The following is a 19,037-nucleotide window of genomic DNA, read 5'->3' as shown; positions in this document are numbered from 1 at the left end:
TACCTGATCCTCGACGCTGGTGCCGCTCTTCGGACGAGCCGCGACCTCCTCGACAATCCCATGACATTTGTTGCATGCCGTTTGAATGAGTCCCCAATGGTTTGACATCGCCTTGGACCCGCGCTTCATGTGCACGCCTTTGAAGTAGGGGTCGACGAGCTTGCGCTCATCGAACTCGGCCTTGATGCGCGCCTAATACGTCTCGATGCTCTGGTTCGTGCCGGTGACCGGGTCGAGACAGACGACCTTCCACGCTTCGGCGAGACACTCATCTTCCTTGGACGCCCACTTGATGCGCGGCTCGCCGGGCTTGGCCGCCTTCTTCTTCTTCTTTTTGCCTTTCCTCGTCGGCGCCGGCTCCTCCTCCTCTTCTTCCTCGTCCTCCGGCTCTTCCTTGTCGTAGTCGAGCTCGTCGTCCATGTCGCCGAGGTCAATCGAGGTGTCTTGCACTACTAGGAAAAACACTACCAGTAGCGTAGGTGTTTTGCATACCAGTAGCCGTGAACCCGCGCTACTGCTACGGCGCTACAGCTAAATTTTAGGAGTAGCGCGTTTTTACCCCACACTACTGCTAAAAAAGTTACTAGTAGCGTGTTCCACCCGCGCTACTGCTATTACGTACACGCGCTACCAGTAATGAAATAGTAGTAGCATTGGTAAACTACAAACACTACTAGTATCCTATATACTAGTAGCGCCCAGTTCCTCCCCACGCTACTAGTAACTTATTAGGAATTAAAAAAAATGAAGCAATTCCATTTTGTCACACAATTGTCGTATCTACCATCACACAATTTCTCATTGTAGCTAGCGGCAACTCATGTATAATTCCTATCACATAGTGTTGTGTGCCTAGTCAATGTGCGAAGCCTGCCCGGCCTGATCACGTGGCCTACAGCTGCGGCGAAACACACCGAGCAGCCTCGCGAGCCACACTTGACCGACGGCGGCCGACGCCTTGAGTTGTGATGCCGTCACGTCCCTCGCCCTGACCCGCAGCTCCAGCAGGCCTCGATCAATGTCGTGCTCGTGCCTCACCACCAGCGGACGAAGGAATCCATCGGCAGCCACGACACCATCCAGTCCATGAACCTCTCGACGACTGTCAGCGTCGCCACCACAAGCCTGCAGCATTACCAACAGAGATTTAAAAACTTCAGATTCTTCAGAAGAATGACATGGAAAAACAATATGGTACATGTCGATGCCAATGTGCTACAATTTTTTTCCGAGATTCTTATTTAAGCCATAATGCACAACTTAACTACACACTGAAGCAGCACATAGCTACTTCCATGACAAAAGATAACGCAAAAGATTAGAAGCAATTCTGTTGTGTTGGAAGCCCTAAAAAGAAACAGCACCTATGAAGCACATAAGGAGTTCGAGGCATAATTCTTTTGGTAATTTTCTATCTATCCATTTTTCTAAGTAGTCACTTCAATACCTTGATATCTTTCACGTTTTCAAAGATAACAAAGTCCATGAATCTACTGTTGGTAGAGCATAGTGACTATACAAACTGAAGCCTGAACATATATACCTACCAGTTCACAGACTTGACAAATGAATTCTGAAGTTAATGGGATTTTCCTCTTTCCTGAAGAAATCATTTGGTCTGCTCTTTGTTGGTACTACCTAGAAGAATTAGAACTACAAAAAAATGGCATCACTGAACAAGGGTAGATAGACAAGGTCTATCTTTTTCCTCAAGTGGGAATTTAATTTATTAAAAAAAGACTAAAATTAGGTTTCATATATACACATAGTAGGGATTTACAAGAGAGTATAGCAGTAGCACCAAAACCGAAACAGTAAGAATGACGTCAAAACAGGAGATTCGGTAAAAAGAGTCATGTAAAAATGCTTACTGAGGACCGGATACTTACAGCTTTGCATAGCCCTTTAGACCAAATGCAAGGGCTTTGTCATAAAACCGTACACAAGCTTACGGGCAATAAATCTGTCACATACCTACAAAACTGAAGTTAAATGACAAAATACAATGATTCTAAGTGATGAATTGGTGTTGCACTCACACAATGATGCTAAGTGCGGAGTTTGGTGTTGCTCTGTGGAAGCAATTGGGTGAAGTTGGTTGTACAGAAGAGAAGCCCTGCCATTCTATCAAAATAATTTTGTTACGAATCAAAAGAGGAGGTTGAGAATTTGTAATACCATACTTACTATATTATCACATAAACTGCCCACTACCCAAGGAATTAATATCAATACTACATGGCTTATTCTAATCTACAAACTCTATTCCTAAAAAAGGTACTGTCATGTTTCTAATGCTGGCACCAGTACCCACACTAGGAAAAGGGAGAACTGCAGTGTTTGTCCATTATAAACAACTGAAGAAACAAAGTAATAAACAGGATAACGGGAACAAACTTGCATATATAGTATTATTTGATAAAGTTTCTATGATTCAGGCAAACATTCTAAAAAGTGCATTAAGCAGACCTTTATAAATTCCTCAAAAGAAACTCCTTGGCCAAATCAGAACGTGTTACTCCTTGTTGCCACTGTGCCAGTAGCATTGGATGATGATTCCTGCAGGATATGCATAATAAACTTATTTGTGGACAGAGTAACTTCAAGTCGGAATCAATTTCGGTTGAAGAGTTCAAGATGAGGCATGCATGTTCCTTATTTGCAGTAGCAGATCCATAGCTCAAGATAACAGAAACATGAATACGGGCAGCGACAGCTGAACCGAGCGGCGCAGCTTCCATGATTGAAGCCACCAATTTGTCAAGCCGGTTGAGATCCATCTTCATCCCTAATTTCCCAAGCTTGCTGGATGTGTTCTCCATTGCGGCATGCACAAACCCCAGATCGAATTCGGACGCATCCTGGACATTCCCCTCTGCAAATCCCAGCAGAGTGAACGCCCGGTCGATTATTCTAGTGTCCTTAGAACTGCTGCCAGAACCTGACTGCAAGGCAAAATCCTCAGTTCCGAAAACGTGGAAGCCAAGATTCGCCGAGAATGAGCTAAGACTGGGGCAATTGCTGACCATAGCAGCTCTCAGCCCCATGAAATAGAAGCAACATATACAGCAGCAGAGTCAGCCCTAGCATTTACAATGGATACACTGACAGTAATCAAAGCAAAAGATCACGCGCACATCGAACCTCTCGGATAGCTTGGGGACTACTAGCTCCTGCGGATCCACCCGGGCAATTTCCCCATCCTAACGTCAAACAAATAAAATCAGCATCGCATACTCAGACCCTCTCTGCAACTACTTCGCCTAGACACAAAACCGGAGAGCGGGATCGCACCTTGACAGGATAGAGGGCATCGTACACGTCGAGCAGCTACGCCAGCTCGAGAATCAAGTCGTTGTTCCTGTCCCCTCCATCCTCTGGTTTGGGAGACAAGACCAGAAGCCTCTCAGTTTAATGGGGGGCAAGCAAAGCAGAGCAACCGCACAGAGCGCGAGAGGGGGTGGGGGCGGTGTGGTACCGTTGACCGCGGGAGTGCGGACGGAGAGGAAGCCGCAGGAGGCGATGGAGGCGAATGCGTCGAGCTGGCCCTTCCCCCCTCCGCCCCCGGTGAGCAGCGCCTCGTGGCCGGCGGTGTACAGCACCAGCGCCCGGCTCGGCTTGTCCGCCATTGCTCCGCCGGCCGACACACACTGCTTCCCCTTTCCCTTTCCCTTCTCGCTCTGTCTCCTTATTTCGGAGAAGAACCGGGAGGGGATCCCGACGACAGAGGAGAGGAGAGGAGGTGGAGGGAATCTGGATCGGGGATGGGTGCAGTGTGGGGTTGAACTGGGATGGTTGGTGGGTGGATAATGGATCGGGGGTGGTCCGGTGTGGGACTGACGGACTGTGCTAGCGGTAGTGCAGGGTGTCTCACCGGCGCTACGGTTATCCCATTAGCAGTCGCGTAGGTACGACCCACGCTATTGTTATGGTTTGTCCGTGGGGCACGGTCAAGAATTATTTACCAGTAGCGTGCCCCAAAAAATTAACGCTGCTGCTAAGCCATACCAGTAGCAATGCTTTGTACCCAGCGCTACTGGTAATTACCAGTAGCATGGGGACACAAACAAACGCTACTGGTAAACTTCTATGTATAACAGTGGCGGAGCCACCGCCCAGCGACCCTGGGCACTTGCCCAGGCTCGCTAGGCCTCGACAGCAGCGATCGATCCAAATTAATGAAGCGCTAAACATGTTCAGTAGCTTGTTTACCCGGGCAAAAATCAATTGGGCCTTCGATTCTCATATTTTCACAGCCCAACAGCAGTCTGCAGCCATGCGGATACAAAAGACAGACACGCGAAGGAATACGTGGGACTCCTTTCTCTTCGTTCCAACACAAGCGGCGAGCGCAGGGACTGGCGGCTGGCGCTAAAGCCCTAGACGGCTAGACCCACGGCCGGCGGCCAACGGACGCAAGGCGCACTAGGAAGTCTACTCGTCCGGTCGTCCCTCAACCCCCTCCTTCCTCCCATTCGCGGCTTCGACTTCGGCTTCGTTCAGTAAGAAACTGAGAATCCGCCATCAAAATTAGGGTTAGCCGGCTACGGATCCCTCGTCTCTGAATAATTTGTTCTTGCAAAATTAATTCGATGGAGAGCTTCATGCGCCAGCTCACATCTCGCTGCACTTCTCTAGTAGAGAAAAGAAAATAGATTACAGATTACTCTCTGCTTATTTTCTGGTCAGGGCCTCCGAAAGTTTTCATCCTCATATAATTTTTCTCTTGTACAAGTATTTATTTTAGGCAATTAATCTGTAGTAGAACTAAATAACTAGCAACTGTTTTGTACATCTGATTTGTATTGGAGAAATTTGTTTGTCATGTTCGTTGAACCCTATATTAAATTTAGGGAATTTTTCATTGGGAACGATCATGAATTCATGACTAGAGATAAATTGTCTTTGTTCGCTGCTGGAAACTAGAAAATCGAAGTATATAAGAAGAGGGCAACTTGTATTCATGCAGTATTTATTACTTTCTAGTTGCTTACTCGGAATACAATATTTCTTTGATGCAAGTAGTTTTGTACTATGAACTTGTTACTTGGTGTAGCTCATTTATTATTTACTTGTTTAACAACTAACTTCAAACTTTACCATTAAATTTCAGATATGAGGAGGTCGAGCAAGCATTGAAAATGTGAAATGTGAATGGTGTGCAACCGGAAATAGAAGTGGAGGCACAACCACCTCGTAACATTGCCAATGACTTTAATCCAAATGAGATTGAGCGTGATTCATGAAAGAAGAAACAAATTTTTGAGTATCCACCTAATATTCAAGACCAACTAAGGAGAGCATATGTATTGAAGGGCCCAATGCAACCAGATTTGGCTAAATTTCCTCATACTGAATTTGGAAGTTTACCGCAATGAGCTCTCAGAAGGGGCATTTGCCTCGTGATTTTCTTTAGTGCAGTGTTGGTACTGTTTCTTCTGACCATCTCTATTCTTGCAAGCTTTCGATTTTGAATATATTCACATCTCACAACTAAATTTATTTTAATTGCGAATCTTTTTTTTTATATTGTAGTGCCTTCTAAGACTTTGGCAACATGGCGAGTTTGCCTCTATGCAAGATTCATTTTATGTTTTTCTTTTGGCAAAGATGAACAAGTGAGAGATGCTTTTGACCGCGATGGAAGAAATTGCACAATCACATCTGGTGACATATGGTATGGATAGCTTTAATTTGTTGGCAACATGGTGAGTTTGCCTCTATGCAAGGTTGGTTATGTATCTTTTGTTGTCATGTCTCAACTTTATTTGGCCTATAAACTGGATATTGATATATTAGCTCACTTTAAAAATTAATTTTGTATGTCAATTATGGTTATGTTTTCACTTCATTATTAATGGAGATTTGTGATTCAAAAGTTTGGTGGTATATTATATGTTGTGTATTAGAATACCTGATTTTTTATTTCAAGATTATACACATAGTCTCAACTTGCCCAGGCTCCACAAAAGTTCTGGCTTCGCCACTGATGTATAAGCATTTTACTAGTAGTGTTGGGTGGTGAACCCGGGGGAAGCGGCGGCGGCAGCCCAGCCGGCTGCGATGATGTATTCCATGTCGGCCTTCGTCGCGTCGGCGTCGCCGAGATGCGACGAGGAGGAGGACTGCGAGTAGAGGCCGCGGCGAAGAGGTGGCGTCGGGAAGGCTGCGTAGTCCGACGGCAAGTACGTGTACAGCGAGTACTACACGCCGGCGAACGCGGGCGAGGGAGTGCGCTGGACTGGGCGTCCATGGGGAAGGTGATGTTGGGGTTGAAGCCCCCATGGGCGTCGCCATCGGCATAGCCCGGCGACGGCGTGCTCCATGGGTGCGGCGACGACGAGAACCCGGTCGGAGAACCGACGCTTTGCTGGCTCTAGACCGCGTACGGGTGCCCACCGGGCGGATTCATCATCGCCGTGCGCGACGCCTCCGCTTGTTCGGCCGCATGCTCTGCCGCCACCACAGCCGCAGTGTGCGCCGCTCTCTCCCCGGCCTTCTGGGCCCTGTTGTGTCTGTCGGCGGTGACGGCCTCCCGGCGCTCCACATCCGCCTTCCACTCAGTGTTGCTCATGCCGGGGGGCTTGGAGAGCGGCGCCCTCGGCTTTCTTTGCGGCGGCTGTGGGATCCGTCGCGATGCGTGGCATCACGTACTTCTTCAGCGGCATGGCGGGCAGAAGGGTAGGGAGGAGGCGGGGGGTTTGGCGGGAGGAATGGAGAAGAGAGGGAAGGCGAGGGGGGAAGCAGGAGGAAACGGCGGGAAAAGGGCTTCCGGTCGCCGACAGAGCGGCCCCACGCCGCTTTTCGCTTCCGCCGGCGCGCCCAGGCAACACCCGGCCGCTTGGGTTCGGGGCGGGAACACCGGCTCTGGATTTCGCCCAAACCGGCGCTAAACCAGATCCTGGGGGCGCGACTGGGTCAATTTTCGGCCACCGGCGCTAAAAATTTGCCTGGGAAGGGCCTGTTGGGGGCGCGGCTGGAGATGCTCTAACACTCCCAAGTCTCCTTCCAGAAAAGCGAATAGGTAAGAGACACTACTCAAACAGAGGTCTTCCAACAAATAGCTACAGGCACATCTAGCTAGCTAGCCTTCTAAAAATATGTAGTTAATGAGGAAATCATCTAGCTAGGCATCTAAAAAAGTCACAGGAAATCTGCAACTGATCCAATGGTGCGGATTGAGTTGGGCTGGGAAGGCAAAAAGATTTGGATGAACCATTGGGACCATAGGCACCAACTCCCTAAATTTGTCCCTCATGGTCTGCCCACATGTCTGTACTATTGTTTATCAACTGATCGCACATAGATTACAACACGTTTGGCCTCATCTTCTAATTTTGCTACTTTCACGTCAATGTTTGGAAGGAAATTACCATGGACTTGTTAAGCTCCATACAATGGCAACTCATGACATGTTTTCTCTAAGGAAAAAGTCGAAAATAAACCTTGAATTTGTAGGTGAAAGCTAAATCAAACCCTAAACTTTGATTCCCAAAAATTGACACTCAGAACTTGTCATCCCGGTCAATTTTGGACCCTATATCTGTTTGGCACACTGGGAATAAGATAATCTCGGCCGGGATAACCTTTACACTCAGGGACAAGAATCCGGGCCGGCCCACTATAACACAACAAGAAATCGTGAACTTCTCAGAAGTTAAAAAATATTCCTGTTTTCTAATTTTCGCAAAAATTCAATTCATTTTGTCTTTTCATTTTTTTATGGAATTTCGAAATTCTATTCACATTTTTAAAAACTGTTTGTGATTTCAAAGAAGAGTTCTCAAAATATGTTCAGAATTTCAACAGTTTTTTACATGCTATGAAAATGTTTCGGATTTCAAAAATTGTGTCACATTTTATAAATAATGTTTTTGGAATTTTGTAAATAATGTTTTCAGAAAATGTTTCGGATTATTGGCTAAGAAATCTACTGGGCCGGCCCACCAGACATGAAAATTTAAAAAACAGGAGCAAATTTCGAAATCTGAACAAATTAAAATAAAATATTTTGGGACATCTAAAAAATATCATAAGTTGTAAAAAAAATGTACGGACCAATTCAAACAAATGTTTATACAATGTATAATATTTGTGTGATTCAAAAAATGTTTCGTATATTCAAAAAAATGTAACATTTCAATAATGGTCAGGATTTTCGAAAAATGTGTTTGTGACATTTAAAAAAATGTGTGCACAATGTAAAAAATTAGACATGTGTAAAAAAGATAACAGAAAAGAAATGAAAAAGAAAAAACAAAGAAAAAGCGGAGCAGTGCGCGCGCGTGAGCGACTGCATCAATGGGCCGTTCCAATTGAGCAAATACCGGCTAAGTCCTCTCAAGATTTAAAATAGACCGGGATAAAAGAGTTTGGTGTGCTGATTTCAGGAATTGAGAGTTCAGGGTTTAATTTAGCTTTCACCTATAAATTCAAGTTTTGTTTTGGACTTTTTCCTTTCTCTAATAAATATTGAAGATATATGACGGGTTAACCATAAAAAATAGAAAGATGAAACATCTGTAATAACATTTCCACTTTTATATTGTTAAAATAATTGTGCAAAGTATCCATATTTTACTAATGAACATACCAATGTTTAGATTTACAATTGCTTTGGATCTAACATAGACCTGATCCATTTTTTTTGTGTGTGGGTGGCGGTAAGTCATGAGTGCAAAGAAATAAATACAATTCTTTTATTGCGTGAGAAAAAAATAAAAATATTAAATAGAGGAACAATAAAGCTATTCATGTATTTCTGATCTAAAAATATAAAATACCCATTTAATAAATAACCCATCAGAACTTAAAAACCTTTTACAACCTCAGGGGCAACCACTTATGGTGAAAATGCAACAGTTGGACTACGTAAGCACACATGTTAATGGTGACACTTCAATTACATTAAGAATACTGAGCATACCAGGCTAAGCCTACAAAGCATAATCTAACCTCATGAAGCTGAACTACAAGGTGATTGGGTGCTACCAGTTATCCATTTACATTAGACTCCATCAGATATTGAGTTAAAACAAGGTTAGAGCCTAAAATTTTAGAGTATGTCAAACAAAATATATATATGAACGTGTATTCCTTCACCAAATTGCCACTATGAAAATGTTTTTTGATAAAAAAAAAGAGCAGTGTCATGCGGAAGAAAAAATCTGGAGGATTTGTGCAGGACGATTAAATGACATTGCTTTGGAATCGATCACATGGTTGACAATCTATCTCCAACCTCAAACAATCACTGCTTATGAAATACATCAATCATTTCAATTATAATTGTAGATCATTTTTAGAAGATTCGGACTAACATCCTTAAGTTTTGTCATAAGTATGAAACATAATATCACACAAATATGGCCGTGAAATGACCCGGCTGGGGAAAAAACATTGAGAATTACGATGCGCGGTTCGAAAAGAAGAAGTGGGGTCATCCGGTCCGAAGGTGCCCATCGAAATGATAAATCCACCTCTAGCTGGCGGCGAGATGGTCCTCTCCGTTCCGATGGGCGGCCCGGCTGTGACGTGTGAGCTGCGGTTTACGAGAATTACATCATGGGAAACACTTCTTATCTGTAGTCTGGTAAGAGCAACTCTATCAGACCCCGCATCCGGTCCAAACCCGCATAATTCCGGTGATTAGCGGGCTAGGCCCATTTTTCTGGCCAGACCAGAGGCCGCATCGGTGTCCGGCCCGTAATTTTTTTTTTGCCGCAGCCCACAAACGCAACCCCCGAGCCACTATAACTGCGGGTTTGCGGGGCCCTATCCTCCCGCAGCCCTATCCTCCCGCAGCCGCATTCCCCTCCAACTCCCCACCGCGCCGCTCGATTTCTCGCCGCCGGCGAGCCTTGAACCACCATGGCCGACTCGGGGGATGAGGCGGAGCGCCGCCGCCGTGCCAGATCTGGGGTCGCGCGCAAGCGGGGGGCACGTCGGTGGCTCAACCAGGGTGCCCGCCCACCGCCGGCATTCAACCAGCGCGAGCTCAACGAGTTCGAGCTCGAGCGCGCCCGTCGCCGCCGTGCCTCCTCCGGCAACACTACAAAAAAAGACACATCCGTGACATTTTGGGCCGAACGAATTTTTTTTTCTGTCATACATATGACACTTCTATGACGATAAATGTGACAAAACCCGGTATCATCATAGATGTGGTGGGCTCCTACTTCTATTGTTGGAAATATGCCCTAGAGGCAATAATAAAATGGTTATTATTGTATTTCCTTGTTCATGATAATTGTCTATTATTCATGCTATAATTGTATTGACCGGAAACCGCAATACATGTGTGAATACATAGACCACAATATGTCCCTAGTGAGCCTCTAGTTGACTAGCTCGTTGATCAACAGATGGTCATGGTTTCCTGACCATGGACATTGGATGTCATTGATAACAGGATCACATCATTAGGAGAATGATGTGATGGACAAGACCCAATCCTAAGCATAGCACAAGATCGTGTAGTTCGTTTGCTAAGAGCTTTTCTAAATGTCAAGTATCATTTCCTTAGACCATGAGATTGTGTAACTCCCGGATATCGTAGGAGTGCTTTTGGTGTACCAAACGTCACAACGTAACTGGGTGACTATAAATGTACACTACAGGTATCTCCGAAAGTGTTTGTTGGGTTGGCACGAATCGAGACTGAGATTTGTCACTCCGTATGATGGAGAGGTATCTCTGGGCCCACTCGATAATGCATCATCATAATGAGCTCAATGTGACTAAGTAGTTAATCACGGGATCATGCATTAAGGAACGAGTAAAGTGACTTGCCGGAAACGAGATTGAACGAGGTATTGGGATACCGACGATCGAATCTCGGGCAAGTAACATACCGATTGACAAAGGGAATTGCATACGGGATTGCTTGAATCCTCTACATCGTGGTTCATCCGATGAGATCATCGTGGAACATGTGGGAGCCAACATGGGTATCCAGATCCCGCTGTTGTTTATTGACTGGAGAACGTCTCGGTCATGTCTGCATGGTTCCCGAAACCGTAGGGTCTACACACTTAAGGTTCGGTGACGCTAGAGTTGTTATGGGAAATAGTATATGGTAACCGAAGGTTGTTCGGAGTTCCGGATGAGATCCCCGACATGACAAGGAGCTTCGGAATGGTCCGGAGGTGAAGATCGGTATATTGGACGAAGGGTATTGGAGTCCGGAATTGTTCTGGGGGTACCAGGTGATGACCAACGTGTCCGAAAGGGGTTTTGGAGGCCCCGGCAAGCGTTGGGGGGCCTTATGGGCCAAGGGGAGAGGGCACATCAGCCCACTAAGGGGCTGAGCGCCCCTCCCACCCCATCTCACGTAACCAGGAGAGATGGGGGTGCCACCCCTAGGGCAGCCGCCCCTCCCGGCTTGAGAGGGAAGTTTCCTAGGGGGTGGGGGCGCCCAAACCCATCTAGGGTTTCCCCTGTGGCCGCCGCCCCTCCCCTAGGGAACCCTAGGGCGCCTCCCCCTCCTCCCTTCCCCCTATATATAGTGAGGGAAAGAGAGGGCAGCCGAACCCTTCCCCTGGCGCAGCCCTCTCCCTCCTCCAACACCTCCTTCTCCTCCGTAGTGCTTGGCGAAGCCCTGCCGAAGAACCACGACCTCCATCACCACCATGCCGTCGTGCTGTCGGAGTTCTCCCTCAACTTATCCTCTCCCCTTGCTGGATCAAGAAGGAGGAGGCGTCCCCGGGCTGTACGTGTGTTGAACGTGGAGGCACCGTTGTTCGGTGCTTAGATCGGATTTGGCCGCGATCTGAATCGCTTCGTGAACGACTCCACCGACCGCGTTCTTGTAACGCTTCCGCTTAGCGATCTTCAAGGGTATGAAGATGCACTCCCTCGCTCTCTAGTTGCTAGTCTCTCCATAGATTGATCTTGGTGATGCGTAGAAAATTTTGAATTTCTGCTACGTTCCCCAACAGTGGTATTAGAGCCAGGTTTATTGTGTAGATTCTATGCAAGAGTAGAACACAAGTTGTTGTGGGCGTTGATTTTGTTCAATATGCTTACCGTTACTAGTCCTATCTTGTTTCGACCGTATTGTGGAATGAAGCGGCCCGGACCGACCTTACACATACACTTACGTGAGAAAGGTTCCACCGTCTGACATGCACTTGTTGCATAAGGTGGCTAGCGGGTGCCAGTCTCTCCCACTTTAGTCAGATCGGATTTGATGAAAAGGGTCCTTATGAAGGGTAAATAGCAATTGGCATATCACATTATGGTTTTGGCGTAGGTAAGAAATGTTCTTGCTAGAAACCTGTTTTTGCAGCATATGCCGTGTGATGTGATATGGACAAGAAGGATGTGATGAATGAAATATATGTGATGAGATTGATCATATTCTTGTAATAGGAATCACGACTTGCATGTCGATGAGTATGACAACCGGCAGGAGCCATAGGAGTTGTCTTTATTTATTGTATGACCTGCGTGTCACTGAATAATGCCATGTAATTACTTTACTTCATTGCTAAACCGTTAGCCATAGTAGTAGAAGTAATAGTTGGCGAGACAACTTCATGGAGACATGATGATGGAGATCATGATGATGGAGATCATGGCGTCATGCCGGTGACAATGATGATCATGGAGCCCCGAAGATGGAGATCAAAAGGAGCAAAATGATATTGGCCATATCATGTCACTATTTGATTGCATGTGATGTTTATCATGTTTTTGCATCTTATTTGCTTAGAATGACGATAGTAAATAAGATGACCCCTCACTAAAATTTCAAGCAAGTGTTCCCCCTAACTGTGCACCATTGCGAAGGTTCGTTGTTTCGAAGCACCACGTGATGATCGGGTGTGATAGATTCTACCGTTCGCATACAACGGGTGTAAGCCAGATTTACACACGCAAAACACTTAGGTTGACTTGACGAGCCTAGCATGTACAGACATGGCCTGAACACAAGAGACCGAAAGGTCGAGCATGAGTCGTATAGTAGATACGATCAACATGAAGATGTTCACCGATGATGACTAGTCCGTCTCACGTGATGATCGGACACGTCCTAGTTGACTCGGATCATGTGTTACTTAGATGACTAGAGGGATGTCTATTTGAGTAGGAGTTCATTAGATGAACTTAATTATCCTGAACATAGTCAAAAGGGCTTTGCAAATTATGCCGTAGCTCGCGTTTCAGTTCTACTGTTTTAGACATGTTCCTAGAGAAAATTTAGTTGAAAGTTGACAGAAGCAATTATGCGGACTGGGTCCGTATACTGAGGATTGTCCTCATTGCTGCACAGAAGGCTTATGTCCTTAATGCACCGCTCGGTGTGCTGAACCTCGAGCGTCATTTGTGGATGTTGCAAACATCTGACATACACGTTTTGATGCAGAACATATGAGATGTTCCAAGGGCTGAAATTAGGATTTCAGGCTAGTGCCCATGCCAAGAGGTATGAGACCTTTGACGAGTTTCTTAGCCTACAAACTAAGGGAAAAAAGCTCAATGGTTGAGCATGTGCTCAGATTGTCTGAGTACAACAATCACTTGAATCGAGTTTGAGTTAATCCTCCAGATGAAACAGTGATGTTTCTCCAAAGTCACTGCCACCAAGCTACTAGAGCTTCGTGATGAACTATAACATGTCAGGGATAGATATGATGATCCTTGAGCTATTCGCGATGTTTTACACCGCGAAGGTAGAAATCAAGAAGGAGCATCAATTGTTGATGGTTAATGAAACCACTAGTTTCAAGAAGGGCAAGGGCAAGAAGGGATACTTCATGAAACAGCTAAACAGTTGCTTCTCTAGTGAAGAAACCCAAGGTTGAACCCAAACCTGAGACTAAGTGCTTCTGTAATAAGGGGAACGATCACTGGAGCAGAATTATCCTAGATACTTGGTAGATAAGAAGGCTGGCAAGGTCGATAGAAGTATATTGGATATACATTATATTAATGTGCACTTTACTAGTACTCCTAGTAGCACCATGGTAATAGATACCGGTTCGGTTGCTAAGTGTTAGTAACTCGAAATAAAAGGCTAAGGAATAAACAGAGACTAGCTAAAGGCGAGGTGACGTTATGTGTTGGAAGTATTTCCAAGGTTGATGTGATCAAATATCGCATGCGCCCTCTACCATCAGGATCGGTGTTAAGCCTAAATAATTGTTATTTAGTGTTTGCGTTGAGCATAGACATGATTGGATTATGTCTATTGCAATACGGTTATTCATTTAAGGAGAAAAATGGTTGCTCTGTTTATTTGAATAATACCTTCAATGGTCTTGCACCTAAAATGAATGGTTTATACAATCTCGATTGTAGTGATACACATTTCATGCCAAAAGCTATAAGATAGTAATGATAGTACCACCTGCTTGTGGCACTGCCATTTGAGTCATATTGGTATAAAACGCATGAAGAAGCTCCATGTTGATGGATCTTTGGACTTGCTTGTTTTTGAAAAGTTTGAGACATGTGAACCATCTCTATTGGTATGTGCGCATGAAGAAACTCCATGCAGATGGATTGTTTGGACTCACTTGATTCTAAATCACTTGAGACATGCAAATCATACCACATGGGAAAGATGACCAAAAAGCCTCGTTTTCAGTAAGATGGACCAAGAGAGCAACTTGTTGGAAGTAATACATTTTGATGTGTGTTGTCCAATGAATGCCGAGGCATGCAGTGGATATCGTTATGTTCTTACTTCACAGATGATTTGAGTAGATGCTGAGTATATTTACTTGATGAAACACAAGTCTGAATTATTGAAGGGTTCAAGTAATTTCAGAGTGAAGTTGAAGATCTTCGTGACAAGAGGATAAAATGTCTATGATATGATCATAGAGATGAATATCTGAGTTGCGAGTTTGGTACACAATTAAGACATTGTGGAAATTGTTTCACAACTAACACCGCCTGGAACACCCATAGTGTGATGGTGTGTCCGAACATCATAGATGCACCCTATTGGATATGGTGCATACCAAGATGTCTCTTATCGAATTACCATTATCGTTTATGGGTTAGGCATTAGAGACAACCACATTCACTTTAATAGGGCACCATGTAATTCTGTTGAGATGACACCGTGTGAACTATGGTTTAGAGAAACCTAAGTTGTCATTTCTTAAAAGTTTGGGGCTGCGATGCTTATGTGAAAAAGTTTCATGCTGATAAGCTCGATCCCCAAGCGGATAAATGCATCTTCATAGGACACCCAAAACAGTTGGGTATACCTCCTAATTCAGATCCGGAAGCAAAAGTAATTATTTCTAGAAACGGGTCCTTTCTCGAGGAAAAGTTTCTCTCGAAAGAATTGAGTGGGAGGATGGTGGAGACTTGATGAGGTTATTGAACCATCACTTCAACCAGTGTGTAGCAGGGCACAGGAAGTTGTTCCTGTGGCACCTACACCAATTGAAGTGGAAGCTGATGATAGTGATCATGAAACTTCGGATCAAGTCACTACCAAACCTCGTAAGACGACAAGGACGCGTACTGCTTCAGACTGGTACGGTAATCCTGTCTTGGAGGTCATGTTGCTAGATAACAAAGAACCTACGAGCTGTGGAGAAGCGATGGTGGGCCCGGATTCCGACAAATGGTTAAAGGCCATAAAATCCGAGAGAGGATCCATGTTTAGAAACCAAAGTGTAGACTTTGGAAGAACTACTTCATGGTCGTGAGGCTATTGGGTACAGATGGATTTTAAAAGGAAGACGGACAATGATGGTAAGTGTCACCATTAAGAAAGCTCGACTTGTCGTTAAGATGTTTTCTGACAAGTTCAAGGAGTTGACTGCGATGAGACTTTCTCACTCGTAGCGATGCTAAAGAGTCTGTTGGAATTATATTAGCAGTTACTACATGATTTATGAAATCTTGCAGATAGGATGTCAAAACATTGTTTCCTCGATGATATTCTTGAGGAAAGGTTGTATGTGATACAACCAAAAGGTTTTGTCAATCCTAAAAGATGCTAACAAGTATGCAAAGGTCCAGCAATCCTTCTAAGGACTGGAGTAAGCATCTCGGAGTTGGAATATACGCTTTGATGAGATAATCAAAGATTTTGGGTTTATACAAAGTTTATGAGAAACTTGTATTTCCAAAGAAGTGAATGGGAGCACTATAGAATTTCTGATGAGTATATGTTATTAACATATTGTTGATCAGAAATGATGTAAAATTTCTGGACAACATATAGGGTTATTTGAAAAATGTTTTTCAATGGAAAACCTAGATTAAGCTACTTGAACATTGAGCATCAAGATCTATAAGGATAGATCAAAAACACTTAATAGTACTTTCAAATAAATACATACCGTGACAAGATTTTGTAGGAGTTCAAAATAGATCGGCAAAAAGGAGTTCTTGGCTATGTTATAAGGTGTGAATATTGAGTAAGACTCAAGACATGACCACGGCAGAAGAGAGAGAAAGGACGAAGGTCGTCCCCTATGCTTCAGACGTAGGCTCTATAGTATGCTATGCTATGTACCGCACCTGAAGTGTGCCTTGCCATGAGTCAGTCAAGGGGTACAAGAGTGATCCAGGAATGGATCACAGGACAGCAGTCAAACTTATCCTTAGTAACTAGTGGACTAAGGAATTTTCTCGATTATGCAGGTGGTAAAAGAGTTCGTCGTAAAGCGTTACGCCGATGCAAACTTTCACACTAATCCGGATTATTCTGAGTAGTAAACCGGATTCGTATAATAGAACAGTTATTTGGAATAGCTCCACATAGAGCGTGGTAGCTGCATCTAGGAGATGACATAGAGATTTGCAAAGCACACACGGATCTGAAAGGTTCAGATCCGTTGACTAGTAACCTCTCTCACAAGCGAGATATGATCAAACCCCATGGGTGTTGATTCATTACAATCACATAGTAATGTGAACTAGATTATTGACTCTAGTGCAAGTGGGAGACTATTGGAAATATGCCCTAGAGGCAATAATAAAATTGTTATTATTGTATTTCCTTGTTCATGATAATTTTCTATTATTCATGCTATAATTGTATTGACCGGAAACCGCAATACATGTGTGAATACATAGACCACAACATGTCCCTAGTGATCCTCTAGTTGACTAGCTCGTTGATCAAAAGATGGTCATGGTTTCCTGACCATGGACATTGGATGTCATTGATAACGGGATCACATCATTAGGAGAATGATGTGATGGACAAGACCCAATCCTAAGCATAGCACAAGATCATGTAGTTCGTTTGCTAAGAGCTTTTCTAAATGTCAAGTATCATTTCCTTAGACCATGAGATTGTGTAACTCCCAGATATCGTAGGAGTGCTTTGGGTGTACCAAACGTCACAACGTAACTGGGTGACTATAAAGGTACACTATAGGTATCTCCGAAAGTGTTTGTTGGGTTGGCATGAATCGAGACTGGGATTTGTCACTCGGTATGATGGAGAGGTATCTCTGGGCCCACTCGGTAATGCATCATCATAATGAGCTCAATGTGACTAAGTAGTTAGTCACGGGATCATGCATTATGGAACGAGTAAAGTGACTTGCCGGAAACGAGATTGAATGAGGTATTGGGATACCGACGATCGAATCTCGGGCAAGTAACATACCGATTGACAAAGGGAATTGCATACGGGATTGCTTGAATCCTCGACATCGTGGTTCATCCGATGAGATCATCGTGGAACATGTGGGAGCCAACATGGGTATCCAGATCCCGCTGTTGTTTATTGACCGGAGAACATCTCGGTCATGTCTGCATGGTTCCCGAACCCGTAGGGTCTACACACTTAAGGTTCGGTGATGCTAGAGTTGTTATGGGAAATAGTATATGGTAACCAAGGTTGTTCGGAGTCCCGGATGAGATCTCAGACATGATGAGGAGCTCCAGAATGGTCCGGATGTGAAGATCGGTATATTGGACGAAGGGTATTGGAGACCGGAATTGTTCCGGGGGTACCAGGTGATGACCAGCATGTCCGAAAGGGGTTTCGGAGGCCCCGACAAGCGTTGGGGGGCCTTATGGGCCAAGGGGAGAGGGCACATCAGCCCACTAAGGGGCTGAGCGCCCCTCCCACCCCATCTCATGTAGACAGGAGAGATGGGGGCGCCACCCCTAGGGCAGCCACCCCTCCCAGCTTGGGGGGCAAGTTTCCTAGGGGGTGGGGGCGCCCAAACCCATCTAGGGTTTCCCCTGTGGCTGCCGCCCCTCCCCTAGGGAACCCTAGGGTGCCTCCCCCTCCTTCCTTCCCCCTATATATAGTGAGGGAGAGAGAGGGAAGCCGAACCCTTCCCCTGGCGCAACCCTTTCCCTCCTCCAACACCTCCTCCTCCTCCGTAGTGCTTGGCGAAGCCCTGCCGCAGAACCACGAGCTCCATCACCACCATGTCGTCGTGCTGTCGGAGTTCTCCCTCAACTTCTCCTCTCCCCTTGCTGGATCAAGAAGGAGGAGACGTCCCCAGGCTGTACGTGTGTTGAACACGGAGGCACCGTTGTTCGGTGCTTAGATCGGATTTGGCCGCGATCTGAATCGCTTCGTGAACGACTCCACCGACCGCGTTCTTGTAACGCCTCCGCTTAGTGATCTTCAAGGGTATGAAGATGCACTCCCTCTCTCTCTTGTTGCTAGTCTCTCCATAGATTGATCTTGGTGATGCGTAGAAAATTTTGAATTTCTGCCATGTTCCCCAACATCTATGACAAAAAATCATGACATAAGATGGGCTTTTCGTCCTGGGCGGGCCGGAGACGCAGTTGCATGACATTCTTTGGGCCATCCATGACGGAAAAAACCATGGTAGAAGCGAGGGCGAGGAAAATTTTGGGGAGTTCCCGGTTACGGTGGGTGGTTAGGGGCCGAGCAATGCGCGTTTCTCTCATACACGTACGCGCGTGTGTGCGAGGCGTTGGGCTCTAACTGAACCCGAGTGATTGCACTGCAGGCAACGCGTTAATGAACCCAAGCGATCGATTGATGGCTGTTAACTGAACTCGATCGAGCGATTCCTTTGCTACTGCTGCTAACTGAAGCCGATCGATGCTGCCTCTGGGAT

General features: G+C 45.3%; 1 protein-coding gene across 1 annotated transcript in view; it reads right to left on the bottom strand.

The window, feature by feature from the left end:
• Positions 1 to 772: 772 nt before the first annotated feature.
• The window catches only part of LOC123077395 (uncharacterized), a 72,549-nt gene continuing 54,284 nt past the window's right edge, over positions 773 to 19,037 (bottom strand). The window contains exons 3-9 of the mRNA XM_044499667.1: positions 3,479 to 3,836; positions 3,295 to 3,377; positions 3,145 to 3,203; positions 2,470 to 2,945; positions 2,040 to 2,124; positions 1,890 to 1,974; positions 773 to 1,125 (exon numbers count right to left, since the gene is read on the bottom strand). Coding sequence (XP_044355602.1) covers positions 2,472 to 2,945; positions 3,145 to 3,203; positions 3,295 to 3,377; positions 3,479 to 3,836 — 974 coding nt within the window. The 3' untranslated portion in view covers positions 773 to 1,125; positions 1,890 to 1,974; positions 2,040 to 2,124; positions 2,470 to 2,471. The remainder of the gene's footprint in view (positions 1,126 to 1,889; positions 1,975 to 2,039; positions 2,125 to 2,469; positions 2,946 to 3,144; positions 3,204 to 3,294; positions 3,378 to 3,478; positions 3,837 to 19,037) is intronic.

The sequence above is a fragment of the Triticum aestivum genome, chromosome 1B (genome assembly GCF_018294505.1).
Source record: "Triticum aestivum cultivar Chinese Spring chromosome 1B, IWGSC CS RefSeq v2.1, whole genome shotgun sequence".
Lineage (NCBI taxonomy): Eukaryota > Viridiplantae > Streptophyta > Magnoliopsida > Poales > Poaceae > Triticum > Triticum aestivum.
The sequence above is the reverse complement of the archived record's forward strand: the minus strand, read 5'-3'. Positions and strand labels throughout refer to the sequence as shown.